General features: G+C 51.6%; 7 protein-coding genes across 7 annotated transcripts; 5 read left to right on the top strand and 2 right to left on the bottom strand.

Annotated features, from left to right (window-relative positions):
• Positions 1–294: 294 nt before the first annotated feature.
• On the top strand, positions 295–4,078 carry AFUA_5G11590 (glycerophosphocholine phosphodiesterase; the record flags this gene model as incomplete). The annotated part of the gene is made up of 4 exons (XM_748398.1): positions 295–430; positions 499–3,321; positions 3,380–3,780; positions 3,839–4,078. The coding sequence occupies 4 exons, from the start codon at positions 295–297 to the stop codon at positions 4,076–4,078; spliced, it is 3,600 nt and encodes a 1,199-aa protein (XP_753491.1).
• Positions 4,079–4,870: 792 nt separating this feature from the next.
• On the top strand, positions 4,871–6,096 carry AFUA_5G11580 (TFIIH/NER complex subunit TFB4; the record flags this gene model as incomplete). Its single annotated transcript, XM_748399.1, has 2 exons — positions 4,871–4,916; positions 4,979–6,096. The coding sequence occupies 2 exons, from the start codon at positions 4,871–4,873 to the stop codon at positions 6,094–6,096; spliced, it is 1,164 nt and encodes a 387-aa protein (XP_753492.1).
• Positions 6,097–6,490: 394 nt separating this feature from the next.
• On the bottom strand, positions 6,491–9,319 carry AFUA_5G11570 (threonine aspartase 1). Its single transcript, XM_077804847.1, has 5 exons — positions 8,454–9,319; positions 8,180–8,379; positions 7,087–8,085; positions 6,910–7,019; positions 6,491–6,844 (listed from the first exon to the last, which is right to left on the bottom strand). Exons 1-5 carry the CDS (start codon positions 8,558–8,560, stop codon positions 6,734–6,736), a joined length of 1,527 nt encoding a protein of 508 aa, XP_077660983.1. The 5' UTR covers positions 8,561–9,319; the 3' UTR covers positions 6,491–6,733.
• Positions 9,320–9,456: 137 nt separating this feature from the next.
• On the top strand, positions 9,457–11,450 carry AFUA_5G11560 (actin-related protein 3). The gene is made up of 4 exons (XM_748401.2): positions 9,457–9,707; positions 9,774–9,796; positions 9,861–10,222; positions 10,302–11,450. Exons 1-4 carry the CDS (start codon positions 9,673–9,675, stop codon positions 11,199–11,201), a joined length of 1,320 nt encoding a protein of 439 aa, XP_753494.1. The 5' UTR covers positions 9,457–9,672; the 3' UTR covers positions 11,202–11,450.
• Positions 11,451–11,498: 48 nt separating this feature from the next.
• Positions 11,499–13,407, bottom strand: AFUA_5G11550 (tRNA (uracil(54)-C(5))-methyltransferase). Its single transcript, XM_748402.2, has one exon. It carries the CDS (start codon positions 13,287–13,289, stop codon positions 11,553–11,555), a length of 1,737 nt encoding a protein of 578 aa, XP_753495.1. The 5' UTR covers positions 13,290–13,407; the 3' UTR covers positions 11,499–11,552.
• Positions 13,408–13,562: 155 nt separating this feature from the next.
• AFUA_5G11540 (mitochondrial 37S ribosomal protein uS5m) lies at positions 13,563–14,859 on the top strand (the record flags this gene model as incomplete). Its single annotated transcript, XM_748403.1, has 2 exons — positions 13,563–14,583; positions 14,642–14,859. The coding sequence occupies 2 exons, from the start codon at positions 13,563–13,565 to the stop codon at positions 14,857–14,859; spliced, it is 1,239 nt and encodes a 412-aa protein (XP_753496.1).
• A 401-nt stretch (positions 14,860–15,260) lies between these two features.
• Positions 15,261–15,901, top strand: AFUA_5G11530 (uncharacterized protein; the record flags this gene model as incomplete). Its single annotated transcript, XM_748404.1, has 2 exons — positions 15,261–15,525; positions 15,672–15,901. The coding sequence occupies 2 exons, from the start codon at positions 15,261–15,263 to the stop codon at positions 15,899–15,901; spliced, it is 495 nt and encodes a 164-aa protein (XP_753497.1).
• Positions 15,902–16,312: the final 411 nt, after the last annotated feature.

Raw genomic sequence — 16,312 nt, 5'->3', positions numbered from 1 at the left:
TCCATCTTCCACTTCTTTAAGACAGCATTCATACATAACGCATAGTCCTTCCCACAAACTGACAGATGGAGCTATTGTCGAGACCTTCCAATACCCTTTTCCTTACTTCTCTTTGCTCGTTTATTTGAAGGTTCCGATTGCTCGCTATCCTTCCTCACACTCCTTTTTTTTTATTTCTTATCCTCCTGAACTAATAAATCGGCTCCTGCGCGCGGTCGAGAGAATCCTCAATTGCTCCGAGCAGACGAAGCACGCTTTTGGCTTACTTAGAGGTTACGATTGCAGCCTTTCAACATGAAGTTTGGGCGTAACTTACCTCGAAATGTCGTGCCCGAATGGAGCACTTCGTACATCAGGTACAAGGCCTTGAAGAAACTGATCAAGTCCGCGGCAGAGGAGGTGAAAGCTGGCTGTGAAGCGGATCTTGCGGGTGGGTTTCTGTCTCCTTGCCATACGCCCCATGGCGAAACGACCTGCTAAGGTGAAGATGTCTTCCAGAATTCTTCTACTCCCTCGATCGAAATCTCGAGGATGTTGATTACTTCTACAAGAAAAAATTTGCGGACTTTTCCCGTCGGTTGAAGTTGCTGGAAGAGCGATACGGCCATTCGCTGCATAAAGGGCATGAGCTTGATTCAGAAGATGTGGAGGATCTCCTGGCGGCATTGCTCGAACTGCGTGGTCAACTGCGCAAGTTGCAGTGGTTCGGCGAAGTGAACCGTCGTGGATTTGTCAAAATTACCAAGAAGCTTGATAAGAAGGTCGGCGTCCAAGCACAACAGACGTACCTGGAGACTAAAGTGGATCCGTTGCCTTTCGCCTCGAACGCAGGAGTCACTGAGTCATTGAAGACAATCAACGATTGGCTCTCCGTGCTTGGAGACCAGAAGGCCATCGACGATGCAAGCTCCACGAGATCCTCGCTTTCCTTGAAGAAAGGACCTTCGCGTCCCAATCTCAATCTGCCCCCAAGCGTGCTGGCTGAAGTGGACGAGGCATTGCGCAAGGATGACACACATGTTCTCCTGGAACTAATGGAGACGCTGAAGAAAGCTGCGGATGATATCGGAGAAGCCGTCTATCCCAAGGTCTTAAAAAGTCTTCTTCAGCGGTCCATTTACTATCGTTCCAAAGCATGCATTTCAGTCCTTCTTGGCCGAATTGACTCGCTCGACGAGGAGGACGACATTAATAAGCGCAACTGTATTCATCGTCTGGTCATTTCTATCGGACGGGCGCAGTCGTCTACTGACTCAGAGTCGTCCGCCTCGATGGTGCTTGATTTTTCTCTGGAAACCTCTCATTACATCACCCCCGCTGCTCTTCCGACCATGCAGCCACCGCGACCAGTGGTAAAAGAGGCGAATCATCCCCAGATTCTGGGCAGAGACGATCCTTCAGTTTCACTTTTGCAATTTATTCTGGACGAACTCCAGCCCCATCAGCGCGGCGCATTGCTAGCCAAAGACCTTTCTGGACGCACCCCTCTGCATTATGGTGCACAGTATGGGTTTAAAGTGGTATGCGAGGTCATCATTGAACATCTGCAAGCTTGGGATATGTTTGATGTTCGTGAAGGCATTGATGCGCCGCAGTGGCAGGATAACGATGGCTGGGCTCCCTTGCACTTGAGTGTTGTTGGTGGTCACCCGCTGACGACGCGGACGCTATTGGAGGCAGAGAACTGGCAGGGTGCTTCCGAGGAGAAAGCCTCCATACGGAAGCACGTGTCAAAATCCAGCGCAGTCTTGGCATTAGCCACCAAGGCAAATTTCGTCGATATAGTGCAACTCCTTGTGGATGCTGGTGTTGACATCAACTACCAGGATGAGCAGGGCGAAACTGCGTTGCATGTGGCCGCTCGGTTTGGTCACGATGCGTGCGCAAAGATACTACTTGAGGGCACTGACGATCAGAAGGCGGACACTGAGCTTGCTGAAAATACTTATTCGTGGACGCCGCTCTTCGTTGCGTGTGTCGATGGGTCCCTAAGCGTTGTGGACCTGCTCATTGAAGCTGGCGCCAACCTTGAGAGACTCGACTCGTCGGGCTGGAGTGCCAAGGAACATGCCGCATTGAGAGGTCATCTTGATATTGCGAGGCGTCTGGCACAAGTGACGCCCGAACCGGATGTAACGGAAGCTGAGCCTGCGATTCCCGTTCCTTCAGTGGCTCCTGTCCAATCATCCCCGCCTTCACAATCTTCCCTTACCGAGAGACGATCTAATGTTAGCCCCCGCGGGAGTCCTACGCCGCGGAGCACTGAACCTATCAAGACTTTTGGACATCGGTATCTCACCGACAAGGCCATGATTCTGGTCAGCTTGGGCACCATGGACATGCGAAAGCACATGGAAGCAGTGAATCTTGACCGTATTCCTATGGTTAACGCTCATTCTACTCAATTGGATACGGCCCTGTCCATCGTCGTATCCGCCAATGGAGCTGAAGGAGAGCCCGAGATTATTGATCTTCCGGTTCAAGATAACATTTCTACCGAACCAATCGTCTTCCATGCCGCAGACCCAAGCAAGGTCAGGCTTCTGTTTGATCTTATCCCCACATATGCTGGCTCAAAGGATCAGATTGTAGGACGCGGCGTTGCTCTGCTTTCAAGCGTCAAGCCGACAATTGGGTCACACCGTATCAATCTCAAAGGAGACTCCACAGTTCCCATCATGGCTGCCAATACCTTGGAAGTCATTGGCTCCGTGACATTCAACTTCCTTATTATTACGCCTTTTAAGCATCCAAATATGTCAATAACTGGCAACAGGACATATTACAAGAGCATGAGCTCGACCATGGTCATCGGACACCGCGGTTTAGGAAAGAATTTGGCCAGTCGCAGATCCTTACAGTTAGGAGAAAACACTTTACCGTCGTTCATAGCGGCTGCCAATTTGGGAGCTTCCTACGTCGAGTTTGATGTCCAGCTCACGAAAGACCATGTCCCTGTCATTTATCATGATTTTCTTGTCAGCGAAACGGGTATTGATGCCCCCGTTCATACTCTGACACTTGAGCAATTCCTTCAGCTTGGTGAGAGCGGCGTGTCCCGCCGGTCCACCTCACCATATCAGTCGCCTGACGCTACCGGAAAGAAGATGGGCAGTCCCAGCTTCCGTCCCCGATCAATGTCCGTTGGCGACTTCGAATATGACGCTGCAGAGCTGAATGAGCGAATCAAACACACGCGGGATTTCAAGAAGAAGGGGTTCAAAGGCAACACCCGTGGCAATCACATCCAAGCTCCATTTGCAACGTTGGAGGAGCTGTTCAAGAAGCTGCCGAAGTCGGTTGGATTCAATATTGAACTCAGTGAGTTTTTGTAACCCCCTGAAGAACAGTTACGAGACGATCTGACCAAGATCGCCAGAATACCCCATGCTCTTCGAGAGCGAGGAGGAGGAGATGGATACTTACGCCGTCGAGCTGAATTCCTTCGTGGATACGGTTCTCAAGATGGCGTACGATCACGGCCAGGGGCGCAACATGATTTTTTCCAGCTTCAACCCCGATATCTGTCTATTGATCGCTTTCAAGCAGCCTTCCATCCCTGTGCTCTTCTTGACCGACTCTGGCGCGTCTCCAGTGAGCGACATCCGAGCCAGCAGTCTGCAGGAAGCTATTCGGTTTGCTTCTCGCTGGAGCTTGCTGGGCGTCGTGTCCCAGGCTGAGCCACTGGTACTGTGTCCGCGTCTGGTTCGCGTCGTGAAGGAGTCTGGTCTTGTTTGCGTATCTTACGGAACGCTGAATAATGAGCCAGCAAACGTCAAGGTAAGGTTTCAATGCTACCCACGCGCGGCTTCTCGATCTGTGCTAAAACTCCGAATAGCTCCAAGTCGCCGAGGGAATCGATGCTGTGATCGTCGACTCCGTTCTCGCCATTCGTAAGGGCCTCACGGAACATCAAGCTAAAAGCGACACTCCGGCCCCATCTGCGCAGCCAAGCCCGCTGGCTGAACCCAATCGTGAGGCACTGAAGGAGTCTATCCAGATACCTGTTCTTGAACAAACCGAACAGAAGGATGACCACCTCCATGTGAAACAGCAGGCTGTACTCAATTCACAGTGAGCCTTTAATGTTTGTTCAAACATTGCAATCATCACGTGCGACTTTTGCCTTGGTGTCAGGGCAAAGTAATCCGGGCTACACTTACTTCCATCATCTGCGATAATCTTGTCTACATCTGTACATATCTGAATGGTCGATTTCGCATTTCCATGTGTGCCTCTACAAAGCGTCAACCGCCTACTGTCACTTGAAGAGTCGCTAGGTGATGGAAAGTGTGTATCTTGCATTTCGTGTTTTTGATGATGTCAGTCTCTAGACCGTGGTAGAACCTGTTGCAGAATGGGGGTGTGAGAGAGAACTTAATGATAATAGTAGAATCCTGAACATTCAGAAATGTGAAGGTCAACTACGGATTCCCACCTCAAAATGGAGTATCTTTCTTTCTTGGCTCAAAAATCAACCTGTCTACACCACTTTGTGACAGGATGAAGGTGGTAGAGTAACATCGAACTGGTTGATTCCACGTGACTGGCCCTTTTCATTCATCTAATTCTCATCACCAGCAGGTCACCATAAAAAAACTGACAATATTCTGCACCCTGGATCTCCCGCTGCGGCATACGAACTAGACAGGACCTATTCCCTTTCTAGCGGTGTCCACCTTCGGTCTTTGGGACGGAAGACAAGCATCAGTTGGTTCGACCTGAGCTCAAGGACTGGCCAACCAGCCACTATCCGACCTTGTCTACCCTCACCATGCAGTGATTGACCCAGTTATCATTCGAACGGACCTTCCTCAACGCCCTTACATCGTTACCTCCCTCAACCTACCTCCCGACTCGACGCAGAAAAATGAACGCCGTAGATGCGACGGAGCACTACGAAACAAGTGCCAGCGGTAAGATCGCCGCAAGAGATGGAAATATCTACTTTACTTGAACGACTGACTCGAATGTAAAGACCCCGCCCCCTCCCTGCTGACCATCGTCCTCGACACAAACCCCCATGCTTGGGCCCTCCTGGAAGACTCCCTCCCGCTCTCCACCGCCATAGCCAACATCCTTGTCTTCGTCAACGCCCATTTGGCCTGCAACTACGCCAACGAAGTCGCGGTCGTCGCATCGCACAGCCAAAAGGCGACATGGCTGTACCCGTGCGAGACCAAAGAGGACAATGGAAAGAGCACCAGCAAGACAGGGAGGGATGAAGACGGCGATGTTGCCATGAACGGGTCCGGCGCCGGAGCAGGAGCAGGATTTGCTGCGGCCCAGGTGAACAAGTACCGCCCCTTCCGGATCGTCGAGGAACAAGTCACCCGCAACCTGCGAGAACTCATGGACTCGACCAGCGGCGCGGACGTCGCGGCCACCACCTCGACGATGATGGCGGGGGCGCTGACACTGGCTCTCAGCCATATCAACCGGCGATCGATTGCGTGGGCGGACGCGCATGGAGGAACCGCTGCTGGACCACCGGGGGCGGTTGAAGCTGGCAGCTCCGGGGCTGGTAGGGCCGGGGCGGATACTGGGGCCGAGGGTCTGCAGTCGCGAATTCTGATCATCTCCGTGAGCGGTTCGACGGATTCGGCACATCAGTACATCCCGATCATGAACTGTATCTTTGCCTGCCAGCGGCTCCATATCCCCATCGATGTGTGCAAGCTGAGCGGCGATGCGGTGTTCCTGCAGCAGGCGTCCGATGCCACCAAGGGAGTTTACATGTCGCTCTCCGAGCCTCGGGGCCTACTACAGTACTTGATGATGGCATTCCTTCCTGACCAACGCTCTCGGAGACACTTGGTCATACCAACGCGCGTCGACGTCGACTTCCGTGCCGCTTGCTTCTGCCATCGCCGTGTCGTCGATATCGGCTTTGTCTGCTCAATCTGCCTGAGTATCTTCTGCGAACCTCCTGAAAACGGCGACTGCCTTACTTGTGGTACCCATCTCGAGATGGGTGACTACGGTGCCAAGCCGGCGGTTGTCGCTCGGAAGAAGAAGAAGAAGAAGGCTCGCACCAATGGTGCATCTGCGACGGCAACTCCCACACCTACACCTACACCTACACCGGGCCCTTGAAAACCTCCAACATTCGAAGTGCGACCATTTACTACCAGGTAAGGTCAGTTCTCTAGACTGCATATGTTGGGCTATTTGCTCGAAGCTCTTGCTTTGCATTATGCTGCCTATTTCAAAGGTCTGTCGGCCATGAAAGTGGTACAGAGAGGAGATTCCAGTCTTGGGCACATGCCAGGAATTGCGCGGATCGCCAATGAAGACTCCAATTCACCAAAGTTGGCCATATTACAACCTGAAAGAACACCAGCGCAAAGAAAATTGCAGAGGGAGCATTCTAACGGCAGTAAGAGTCCCCCTCATAGGTGTGATATGCAAATAGCGACTCTTCGAACGGCTATGCGAGAAGTTAGAGGTCCAAAGGCAACCGTGTGACAATCCTAGACGGCCAACTCACTTGTTTCTGGTTTTCCGACAAGACTTGGAGTGTAATTTCACACATTTGATCCGGCGAACTAGAGGGGCAATTTTTGCAGTCGGCATTCGAGTGCAGCATCAAGGGGACTCATTTCTGTAAAAGATAGTCTTACGCCAGTGATGCTCTGATCCATTCTCGGGGCTACGAAGCGCAGGTCAGTCATGCATTCGATTCAGCAGCGCGAACCTGGCTGCCGGTCATGAGAGCCGTCAATCATATACCTTATCTTCTGGCCCGATAGGCGCGGCCACCTTGAGCAATAGTCGAATTTCCCTGGTTGCGAGACATCACAGACAGCGGTTTCCTATCCTCACTACTCATGGAAGCGAGAGCCTAGAAGATAATGCGAGTTCAGTGTACAGGTTCTCCAGAAGACCAAACCCATACAGAGTACTTACAAAAGAATCAGAATTATGACCAAAGTAGAAGAAAATCCCATCCTTCGACTTCTTGACAGTCAAGATTCCGATAGCGCCTCCACAAGGGCTTGCTTTCACGCCTGGATGCTCTGCGCAAATTGTAAACGGTTTATTCTCTATCAATGGTCGTAAGGAATATGGAATACAATAACTCACCCATGAACTCAGTGGCTATGATTGCATTCATAGCTTCGTCTTCGGATACACTTTCGAAAGTACCGTCCTTACACTTCTTTTGACAGTAATAGAGTCTTGCAGCTGACGTCTGCGCAGCCATAGTTGTAGCAATGTGCTCGCCTGTGCCCGATGTAACTGAAGCGACTGATACTTGTTCGGGATCGCTGGGATCCACAGGAATCACATAGGTGCCGATGCCCACCAGCGCAGCAGGCCCAATTCGACCGCGATGCTTCGCGCCAATCCCGCCAGACGAAGAACCTGCCGCAATATTGCCATAACAGTCTACAGCTATGGCCCCGACTGTATCGCTGATCATATCTTCATCCTCGTCTGCAGCGCCCGGGTGAGCAGTCGTCGAAGTGTCAGGTGCACAAGGTGCTTTTGTAGGGCACGCGCGGAAAGTCGCACCATCTGCATGGGTGTTGGCCGAGGCAGCCATACCTTGCTCAGGTGCAGAAGCCATACTTTGTCCACCTGCCACAGCCATAGGTTGTCCAATTGCAGGACCCATGCCGTGTCCTTGGTTCGAAGGCATAGCTGGTGGTGCAGGAGCTATGGTTTGTCTGCTTCCAAGAGCCTGGAGACGAGGAAGGGGGTTCAGCAAGTCGACTCCGGTGAAGGGAGAGCTGGGTAGATGTGGGCGTAAACGCGTATTGTCAATGAGGCGGGCTGGATTACGATTCAGCATTGGCCGACGAAGGAAGGATGCTCTATCTTCTTCCATGCGGAAACGTGAAGGATCCCGTTTTCTTTCGACTAGTTCAGCAGCCTCGAGATCCTGCAGCCAGCGGTGCCATCTCTCTTTCGAAAAGCGCGATATGAGCCCGTCAGGAGGCAGTATGACCAATCCTTGCTCATAAGCAAAGTCCGTTGCACCCTCACCAACGAGGAAGCTTGGAGGCACTCTGTGGCAAGTTAAAGGCTTTGCAGAGGTTTCAAGTAGCATTCGCGCTAGAGATATCGGGTTTTTCACCTCTGAAGTGAGCAAAAGACATTAGTAATAGGGCCTTAATTGGGATAGGCGGACAATCCAAAGGCTATTGTGAAGCTGAGAAGAAGAGAAACTTACGCGAGACGGCTCCAGCTGCGCCGCTCCTGCCATGGTGGTCGACAATAGTAGCATCACATTCGACAGCTCCTTCAATCGTCAGGTTGCTTCCATAGCCAGCATTTGTAATCTCGTCATCCTCCATTACAATGATGGCCATCTCAACAGCATCCAGAGCTGATCCACCGCTTTTTAAAATGCCCATTGCGGCTTTACAAGCGCTACTGGCAGTCAGACCAAAAGCTGATACGTGAACGACGTAGATCATGGATTCGCAGGTGGCTGGAAGACTTACTTTTCGCATACCTGAAGGTGGGCTCTCTCGTTTCCATGGCCGTGATATCCCGCCCCTACATGGACGAAGATGGCAGAGATACCTCCACCTCTCTGTGGTTGACTCATATTGAAGATGAGAGACTTCAATTGAGGATAGAAGAGGGGAGTATCCAATATCTGCGGCCAGCTAGAACCAGCTGTTGTGACAGTGGATAGATGTTGAGGTCAGAAGACAGCAGTGCAGACGCGAGTTGTGACCCAAACAAAAACAGACAGGAAGTGGTAGCGCGATTGATATTCACCGCAGTCGAGTCGCTAACATCTCAACGCAGAGCACTGAACACTGGGCACCGAGCAAGAGCAAGCTAACGAGCAAAGTAGTAGAGCAGGACTTCCACCACTTCGGTTCCCTTCCGTTTTCCTTTCTTGTTATGAGGATGAGGGAAAGGTTTAACCCAAAAGAGAGAAAGCAATAATACAAAAAGAGGTTTCTTGCGATCAGAGGAATGAGTAGGAGTGAGGTATATCAAAGATGAGGGAAACTGATGGGATAAGGCTATGACAAACGAGTGGACACTGGTATGAGGACACATGAGGAGCAGATTCCAAAGCCAGAAGTTGAAAGAATAGATATGGAGAGAGAATAGGAATGAATAGGAGATTCATGAGGGAACAAGCAGCGAACCGGGGTGGACGACGTACAAAATCCATCGATTAAAGCTGGAGAGAAGCTAGAGTGCCTTCCCTTTTCGGAAGAAGCATATCTTCTGAGACAGCAGCAGGAACCTCACGTGTCTTCTGTCACCGCCTTGATGCCTGATTACACTGATATACAATGCTCTGTACTATCATCATTGATTTTATCCACAGTTAATAAACACTGGGTACGGAGTATTGCTACATCTTCAGTGCAATAACAGATAGCCCGGCAACTATGAGATTTGGGGAGAGCACATGACATGGCTTGGCAACTACGTATTTGGATCTCCATAGTTGGTTTGCTCCATACACGAGGCACCTACCTAGTAGTACTGTTACTGCCCGCCTTCACCTCCCCCTCATCCTCATCTTCCTCCACCACTGTTATTCCTCGGTGCTTCCTACAGGTCTCCCCCTTTACTCAACTAACTGCTCAATCGATCTCTTCTTCAATTTCTGATATATCAGGCTTCGGCCCGACTTCAGCAGTCCCGCTTCGTCCTATCGTGGCCTGTCAATAGGGGACATTTCAATCCGTCATGGCGTCCCAGACTCCGGCCGTTGTCATGGACAAGTATGTTGATGTAACTACTATATTCTTTTTGTATTTTGGCTAATGTTGGTATCTTCTGGTGCTCAGCGGTACCGGTTACTCCAAACTTGGTGAGTGTCAATCCGACTCCTGACTGCCCGGCATTCACCAAGCATTAGGCTGACACAATCTTAGGTTTCGCCGGCAACGATTCACCTTCGTTCGTCTTCCCTACTGCTATTGCCAGCAAGGTAGGCGCGGGAAGCGCGGGCAGTTCTGGGAGTGGCCGACCACCTGTTGCGAATAAGCCATCATTTCTGGGGGCAGGCTCTGGGTCAAGCTCGAACTTGTCAGCAAAGCGTGGAACTGAAGATTTGGATTTTTTCATCGGTGATGAAGCTCTGGCGGCTGCCAATGGACCTGGCTACGGCATCAACTACCCGATTCGCCACGGTCAGATCGAGAACTGGGATGCTATGGAACGTATCTGGTCCAATTCGATCTTTAAGTACCTGCGCGTCGAGCCTGAAGATCACTACTTCCTGCTTACTGAACCGGTATGCTCATGAGACCTGATGGACTCCATTATATCGTTGTGACCTTAACGAAATCATACTGATATTTGCTTCGTTTCAGCCCCTGAATCCCCCCGAGAACCGCGAAAACACCGCAGAGATCATGTTCGAGTCGTTCAACTGTGCTGGTCTTTACATTGCCGTTCAAGCGGTGCTTGCCCTCGCTGCTTCATGGACGTCCTCTAAAGTGACCGATCGATCCCTTACTGGAACGGTCATTGACTCTGGTGATGGTGTGACCCATGTCATTCCTGTTGCGGAAGGCTACGTCATCGGGTCATCCATCAAGAGTATCCCAATCGCTGGACGAGACATTACCTACTTCGTACAGAGCTTACTGCGCGACCGAGGCGAGCCGGATAGCAGCTTAAAGACGGCAGAGCGGGTCAAGGAGGAGTACTGTTATGTGTGCCCTGACATCGTCAAGGAGTTTGCCCGCTATGACCGCGAGCCCGATCGGTTCCTCAAGCATACCGTGACCTCCCCTAATGGCCGGAGCGTGACAATTGACGTCGGCTACGAACGCTTCCTTGCCCCCGAGATCTTCTTCAACCCTGAAATTTACTCTTCTGACTTCCTGACTCCCTTGCCGCAAGTCGTTGACGGCGTTATTCAGTCCTCGCCCATCGATGTCCGGAGAGGTCTCTACAAGAATATCGTCCTGTCCGGTGGATCGACCTTGTACAAGGACTTTGGCCGTCGTTTACAGCGCGACATCCGACACCTGGTAGATGCGCGTATTCGCGCCTCGGAAGCTCGCAGCGGTGGTGCTAAGAGCGGTGGTTTGGACGTGGCTGTTGTGACACACAAGAGACAGAGACACGGCCCTTGGTTTGGTGGTAGTCTGCTGGGACAGACTCCTGAGTTCCGGAGCTACTGCCACACCAAGGCAGAGTATGATGAGATTGGTCCCAGCATTGTCCGCCGATTTGCCCTCCTGGGTGGTCCCGGAAGCACCTAAGGTAAATCAACAACGGATTTTAATTACTTGAAACTTGTGTCTGCTAGCCCTGTGTCGGTCCATGTCTATAGTTATTCGTCTTTCACGAAAATTTAGATCATTCTCCTTGACTCGAGCTGCCTTTACAGATTCAGGACGTTGAGGGCCGACAAGGACGCTGCGTGCACTGAAGTCTGACAGCCGAATGGCAATGTAAACAACCACCACAATGTACATATATGCAAATAGGGCCAATGTCACTCGAAACCCGCTTGATCTTTTAGTTTCGCACCTTAACGCCGCCTAAACCGTGAGCATGGATGTGTAAAGCTTCGCTGACATTTAATTTACTTTTAAATGGTACAGAAGATGCTAGGATGAAGTGACCGGCACCTTATTTAATATCGCGACTCCCTCCACATGTCCCGTCTGCGGGAAGAAGTCGAATCCTCGAATACTCTCAATCTCATATCTCGAGTTCATGTCCCCCTGAACCATGACCGCCACATCGCGCGCCTGAGTATGCACGTTGCAGCTGACATATACAACCCGCCGGGGACCATAGGTCAGCAGTTGACGGAGGAAATCATCGCTGCATCCTTTACGCGGTGGGTCGATGACGAGTAGAGTTTGTTCGGGCGGATATGGGACGTTCTTGAAGAGGGTTGCGGCGTCTGCGGCGGCAAATCCGGTATTGGGGAGGTTGTTGGCGCGGGCGTTCTCGCGGGCGGACGCGATCGAGTCGGCCGCTACATCCACACCGAGGCTTGATTTGAAGAGAGGAGATAGGGTGATGGTAAAGAGACCGGAGCCGGAGTAGGCGTCGAGGAGGTACTTGATCGGCTTGGGATCTTGTTCGTTGCCTTTGGGGAACGCGTGTTGACGGATGTACTCTGTGAAACCAGAGAGGATGGAGTTGTTGTTCTGGAAGAAAGCGCCAGCTTTGTTGGTGAAGATGTAGTCGTCGATGTATTCGACCGAGGTAGCATTGTTGTCGGTCACGCATCGCTTCTCTTCGATGTAGTTATCGCGCTCTATGCGAATGACATCGCCGGACTCTGATTCTGGTGGGTTATCGCCCTCTTTCTGTACGGCGCCGGCCTCTGCCTCGGCTGAGTCCTTCGGGATGCGCCTGGTAGACTCGCGCATCAGAAGCGTTGCACCCTTCTTAGTATATTTGTGGAGGTTCTCGGCTACCCTCTTTCTCTCGCTCCTGAGGCCTCGCCGAACAATGTCTGTCCCCAGCGGACAATCCTCAATGTCCATATCCATGCGCCGGTTCTTATATGTGAATCCGATTGGGGGGACTTCGGTTGGAACCTCACCGGACTTCCTTCTTTTGGCTGCGCTGTGGCCCCCGGGAGCTGTAAAGTGTGGTGTCAACTTGGTCCGGTATCCGTATTGCAAAGGCGAAGGGAAGGTGTCCTCAACGGCAGGAATCAGCTCTGGAATGAGCCCCGAGAAGTTGGCATAAGCTTTTTCAACAATACGCTTCTTGTGCGCCAGTTGGTCTTCGTAAGACATCATCTGCAGCTGACATCCGGAGCACTTGCCAAAGTACCCGCACCCGATCGCGGCATCGTTGCGCTGCGGCCCTGGCTCAAGCACCTTGATAAAGTCTGTCACACTGTGGGATAACGGCTCATGATGCCGGACAACCTTGACAAGCACCTTGTCGCCTGGGACAGTGAAGGGGACGACGTAGACATGATCCTTGTTTTCCGAGAGTGCGAGGCCATCTCCAGTGGAAGATATATCTGACACTGTCACTTCGATCTCCGTGAAGAGCTCGGGTAATGCAGGTGATGGAGTGGAAGCATCGTTTTCTGCCTCAGGCTTATGCCTCCGAAGAAGGTTATCAATGTCGGTCTGAAGGACTTCATCAAATCCCGAATTCTTCGTGCGATCGGCTCTGCCCTTCTTGCGCCGCTTCGCGTCTGTCTGAGGTTTTCTGCTAGGACTCTGCATGGCTTTTATGGGCGATGGCGCATTGCGATGCGGCAAGATATGAGCGAAGAAAGCTTTCTGGGAATGCGCAAGACGACGAGGATGCGTAGTAAAAAGGCAGCTCTTAAAAGACAGTGAGAAAACTGATCTCACAGCGAACATTAAGTCAGAACTCGTGAACAGAAACCGAGGTAATCCGTCAAGAGCTGTAAGATTGTACACTGGGATGGAGAGGTACCACAAAAAATGGTGGAGGAAATGAAGTGTTGCGGAAAGGGCGGACGCGGATTGGCTGGAGGCTCTCCGCTGAGAATTTCACCATCCCGTCGATTGTTCCCTTCTGCCATCTCTCACTTACTCCATCACGCGGCCCATCTATAGCGCCAATTCCGCGACATCCCCTCGTTCCTTGCTGGGGAGCTGCATTCCGTCACAATGAGTGTCGCCCGACCAGTTAGATGTCTGTTTTGCAGCTTCTCTCGGCCTGCCTCCGCGGTCCCTCGCGTGCCTCGCCGTCAATTCCATCCTTCCCCAGCGCAGCTCGCCAACCGGAAGCCGAAATTTCCCAATGTCAAGGCCGATAATTTGAAGACCTTGGAGGAGATCTCCCGGTCACTTAAACCGGAGGATTTCAAGCCCTACACAGAGGAAGAGAAAGCACGGCTGCAGGAGGAGTATACACCCGAGCAGATGGCCGCGATTGAAGCCGGTGAGGCGGCAATCGATCCCAAGGATCTGGCCGAACAGTTTGCCATTCGTCGGGACCCGATGAAACTTCACTATCTGGATGATTTCTCGACCATCGAACCTGGGGTAGACAAGCACGTCCGGGCGCCCGTGACCAATACCGATTACAATGCCGAACTGAAAAGCGAGAGCGACTTTGCAGAGGATTTTGGCCGTTTCCTTGCAGAACTTCCCAGAGATCCGACCGCGGCCGACTGGGTACGGTTTGCGGAGACTGTCCGTATGACCCATGGCAAGGAGGAGAACGAGTTGAATCCCCACAGTGCTTTGGTTCCCGATTTGCTTGCTCCTGGAGAGTCCATCAGTGGGGAGCGGAAGGAGATCAATTTCTTCAAGGAGACAGACCCGAGGGCCAGAGAGTCAGAGGAGGTTACAGATGCATTGAAGCAGCTCCTTTTGACTACCGGATATTCACAGAAGGAGATTCAGGATCTGAGGACAAAGACGCTCGTTTCCCACGCGGTTGTCAACCAGACCCGCTTGGGTAAGGTCCGTCGTCAGTACTGCTTGTCGATTGCTGGTAATGGTAACGGTTTGCTCGGAATTGGCGAAGCCAAATCAGAAGAACCGGCCGATGCTCAGACGCAGTCCAGATACAGAGCTATTAGAAACATGCAGCCCATTCTTCGTTACGAGGACCGGACCATCTTCGGGGATGTCGAGGGCAAGGTGGGAGCTGTTGAGTTGAAATTGATGACCCGCCCTCCAGGTAAGACTTTTACCTTTCTGTATCATTAGCAGACAGTAGCTGACATTTGCCGTACTAGGATTCGGTCTCCGTTGCCAGCATCTGATCTTTGAAATGTGCCGTGCATGTGGCATCCATGACCTTGCGGCTCGTGTGACCCGCTCAAGGAATCCCATGAACACAGTCAAAGCCGCCTACGAGGCTCTGATGAGCCAGCGCAACCCGGAAGACATCGCTCGGGCCCGGGGCAAGAAGTTGGTCGATGTGCGCAAAGTCTACTACTCGGGAAGAGCCTAATCTATCTCCTGCAATATCATTTGATGCACCACTATCTTCACCCTTGACTGCTGTCTTTCTACTGGTTTGTGACACAGAGGGACATTTTGACGGGTCTTTATCATGCATAGAGTCGGCTGTATGATTATGGACACAATTTGAGCGGCATTCTCACTCAATGCTTGCTGCGTTACGGCGGTGTATATAATTGTTTTGGACTTCCTTTACTCTCCATGTCTTCTTACCATGTACTTGTACCAAGCCACTGCCATAGTATCAAAACTAGTCTATCCATGAAACTAAACTCCGTCCTCAACCCACCCAATCTATGAAACGAACATATCCGCCATAACGCACCCAGGGAAAAATCAAAATACAGGGTAAACAAATGCAGTCCATGCACCCCATGCAAACCCAAGCCCATGTCCATGCACATCCTATTTGGTCAGTCATGTATACCTTCCCGTAAAACTGACATCCCCCTCATACCCCATCCCTTGCCCCTGGAGCCGCTCATCTTGCCCGTCCTCGTACTGCTGTTGCTGTTGTTGCTCCTGATGCTGCTGTTCCTCACTCTCATTGATCATCTGCTGCTGCAACACAATACTATACACACTCGCCTTGAGCAGCGTACACACCGTCGCAGTCTTGCGCTCCAGCAGCCTCAATCCATCAAGGGTCAACGAGGTCGGATCCCCCGCTAGCCCGGCCAGTTTATCTGATAACTTTTCCCCCCCATCATTGTTAGTATTACGCGTCCAGACTTGTAGCACGTAGCTAGCTAGCTAGTGGCCATTCGTGCATTGGGGACGAGGCGTAAGCGTAGACGGAAGGCCTGCGTACCTTGTTCACATTCCCCAGGAGCCGGGTATACTCATCCAGGACTTCCTGCTCGAGATCCGAGACGAGGGGGTTTGACGCGCGCAAGAGAGGGTTTTCGGTTGTTATTGGGGAGGAGGATGAGCAGTTGCGGCTGGCGGCGGAGGCGGGGTCATCGTCGAAGGAGAACATGTCAACTTGCGAGGGTGTGGTGGTTCTGTTCCTAGCGGATAAAGAGAGCTGATATTGGGATTCTGGATGTTCTGGTTTTCGGACCTGCCTGATGTCGAGACTTAGGATTGAGTGCTCGAGAAGTGGTGGTCTGCTGCTGTTTGTTTGACTTGGGTAGGATTGTTTGTTTGGGTCTTTGGGTCCCCGCAGGATTTCTATTAACTAGTATAGGTGAACGAAACCACATCATGTATTTACTGCGTAATATATTTAAGATCACAAATATGGATCACAGGATCTACCCAGACTTCTATTGCTGTTAATCTTCTGGAATCAATAAATGCTAGAATCCATTCAGTGACCGCTTGGGTACTCCATGTTGTGAGGCCAGTCCAGCTCCTCCTATGGATAGTCACAACCCTCGTTTTTGCAGGAAGAGCAGATACATGAACGCAAGATAGTCAAATAATCCACGCCCGAGTAA

This window comes from Aspergillus fumigatus, chromosome 5, assembly GCF_000002655.1.
Source record: "Aspergillus fumigatus Af293 chromosome 5, whole genome shotgun sequence".
In the NCBI taxonomy this organism is placed as follows: domain Eukaryota; kingdom Fungi; phylum Ascomycota; class Eurotiomycetes; order Eurotiales; family Aspergillaceae; genus Aspergillus; species Aspergillus fumigatus.
The sequence above is the reverse complement of the archived record's forward strand: the minus strand, read 5'-3'. Positions and strand labels throughout refer to the sequence as shown.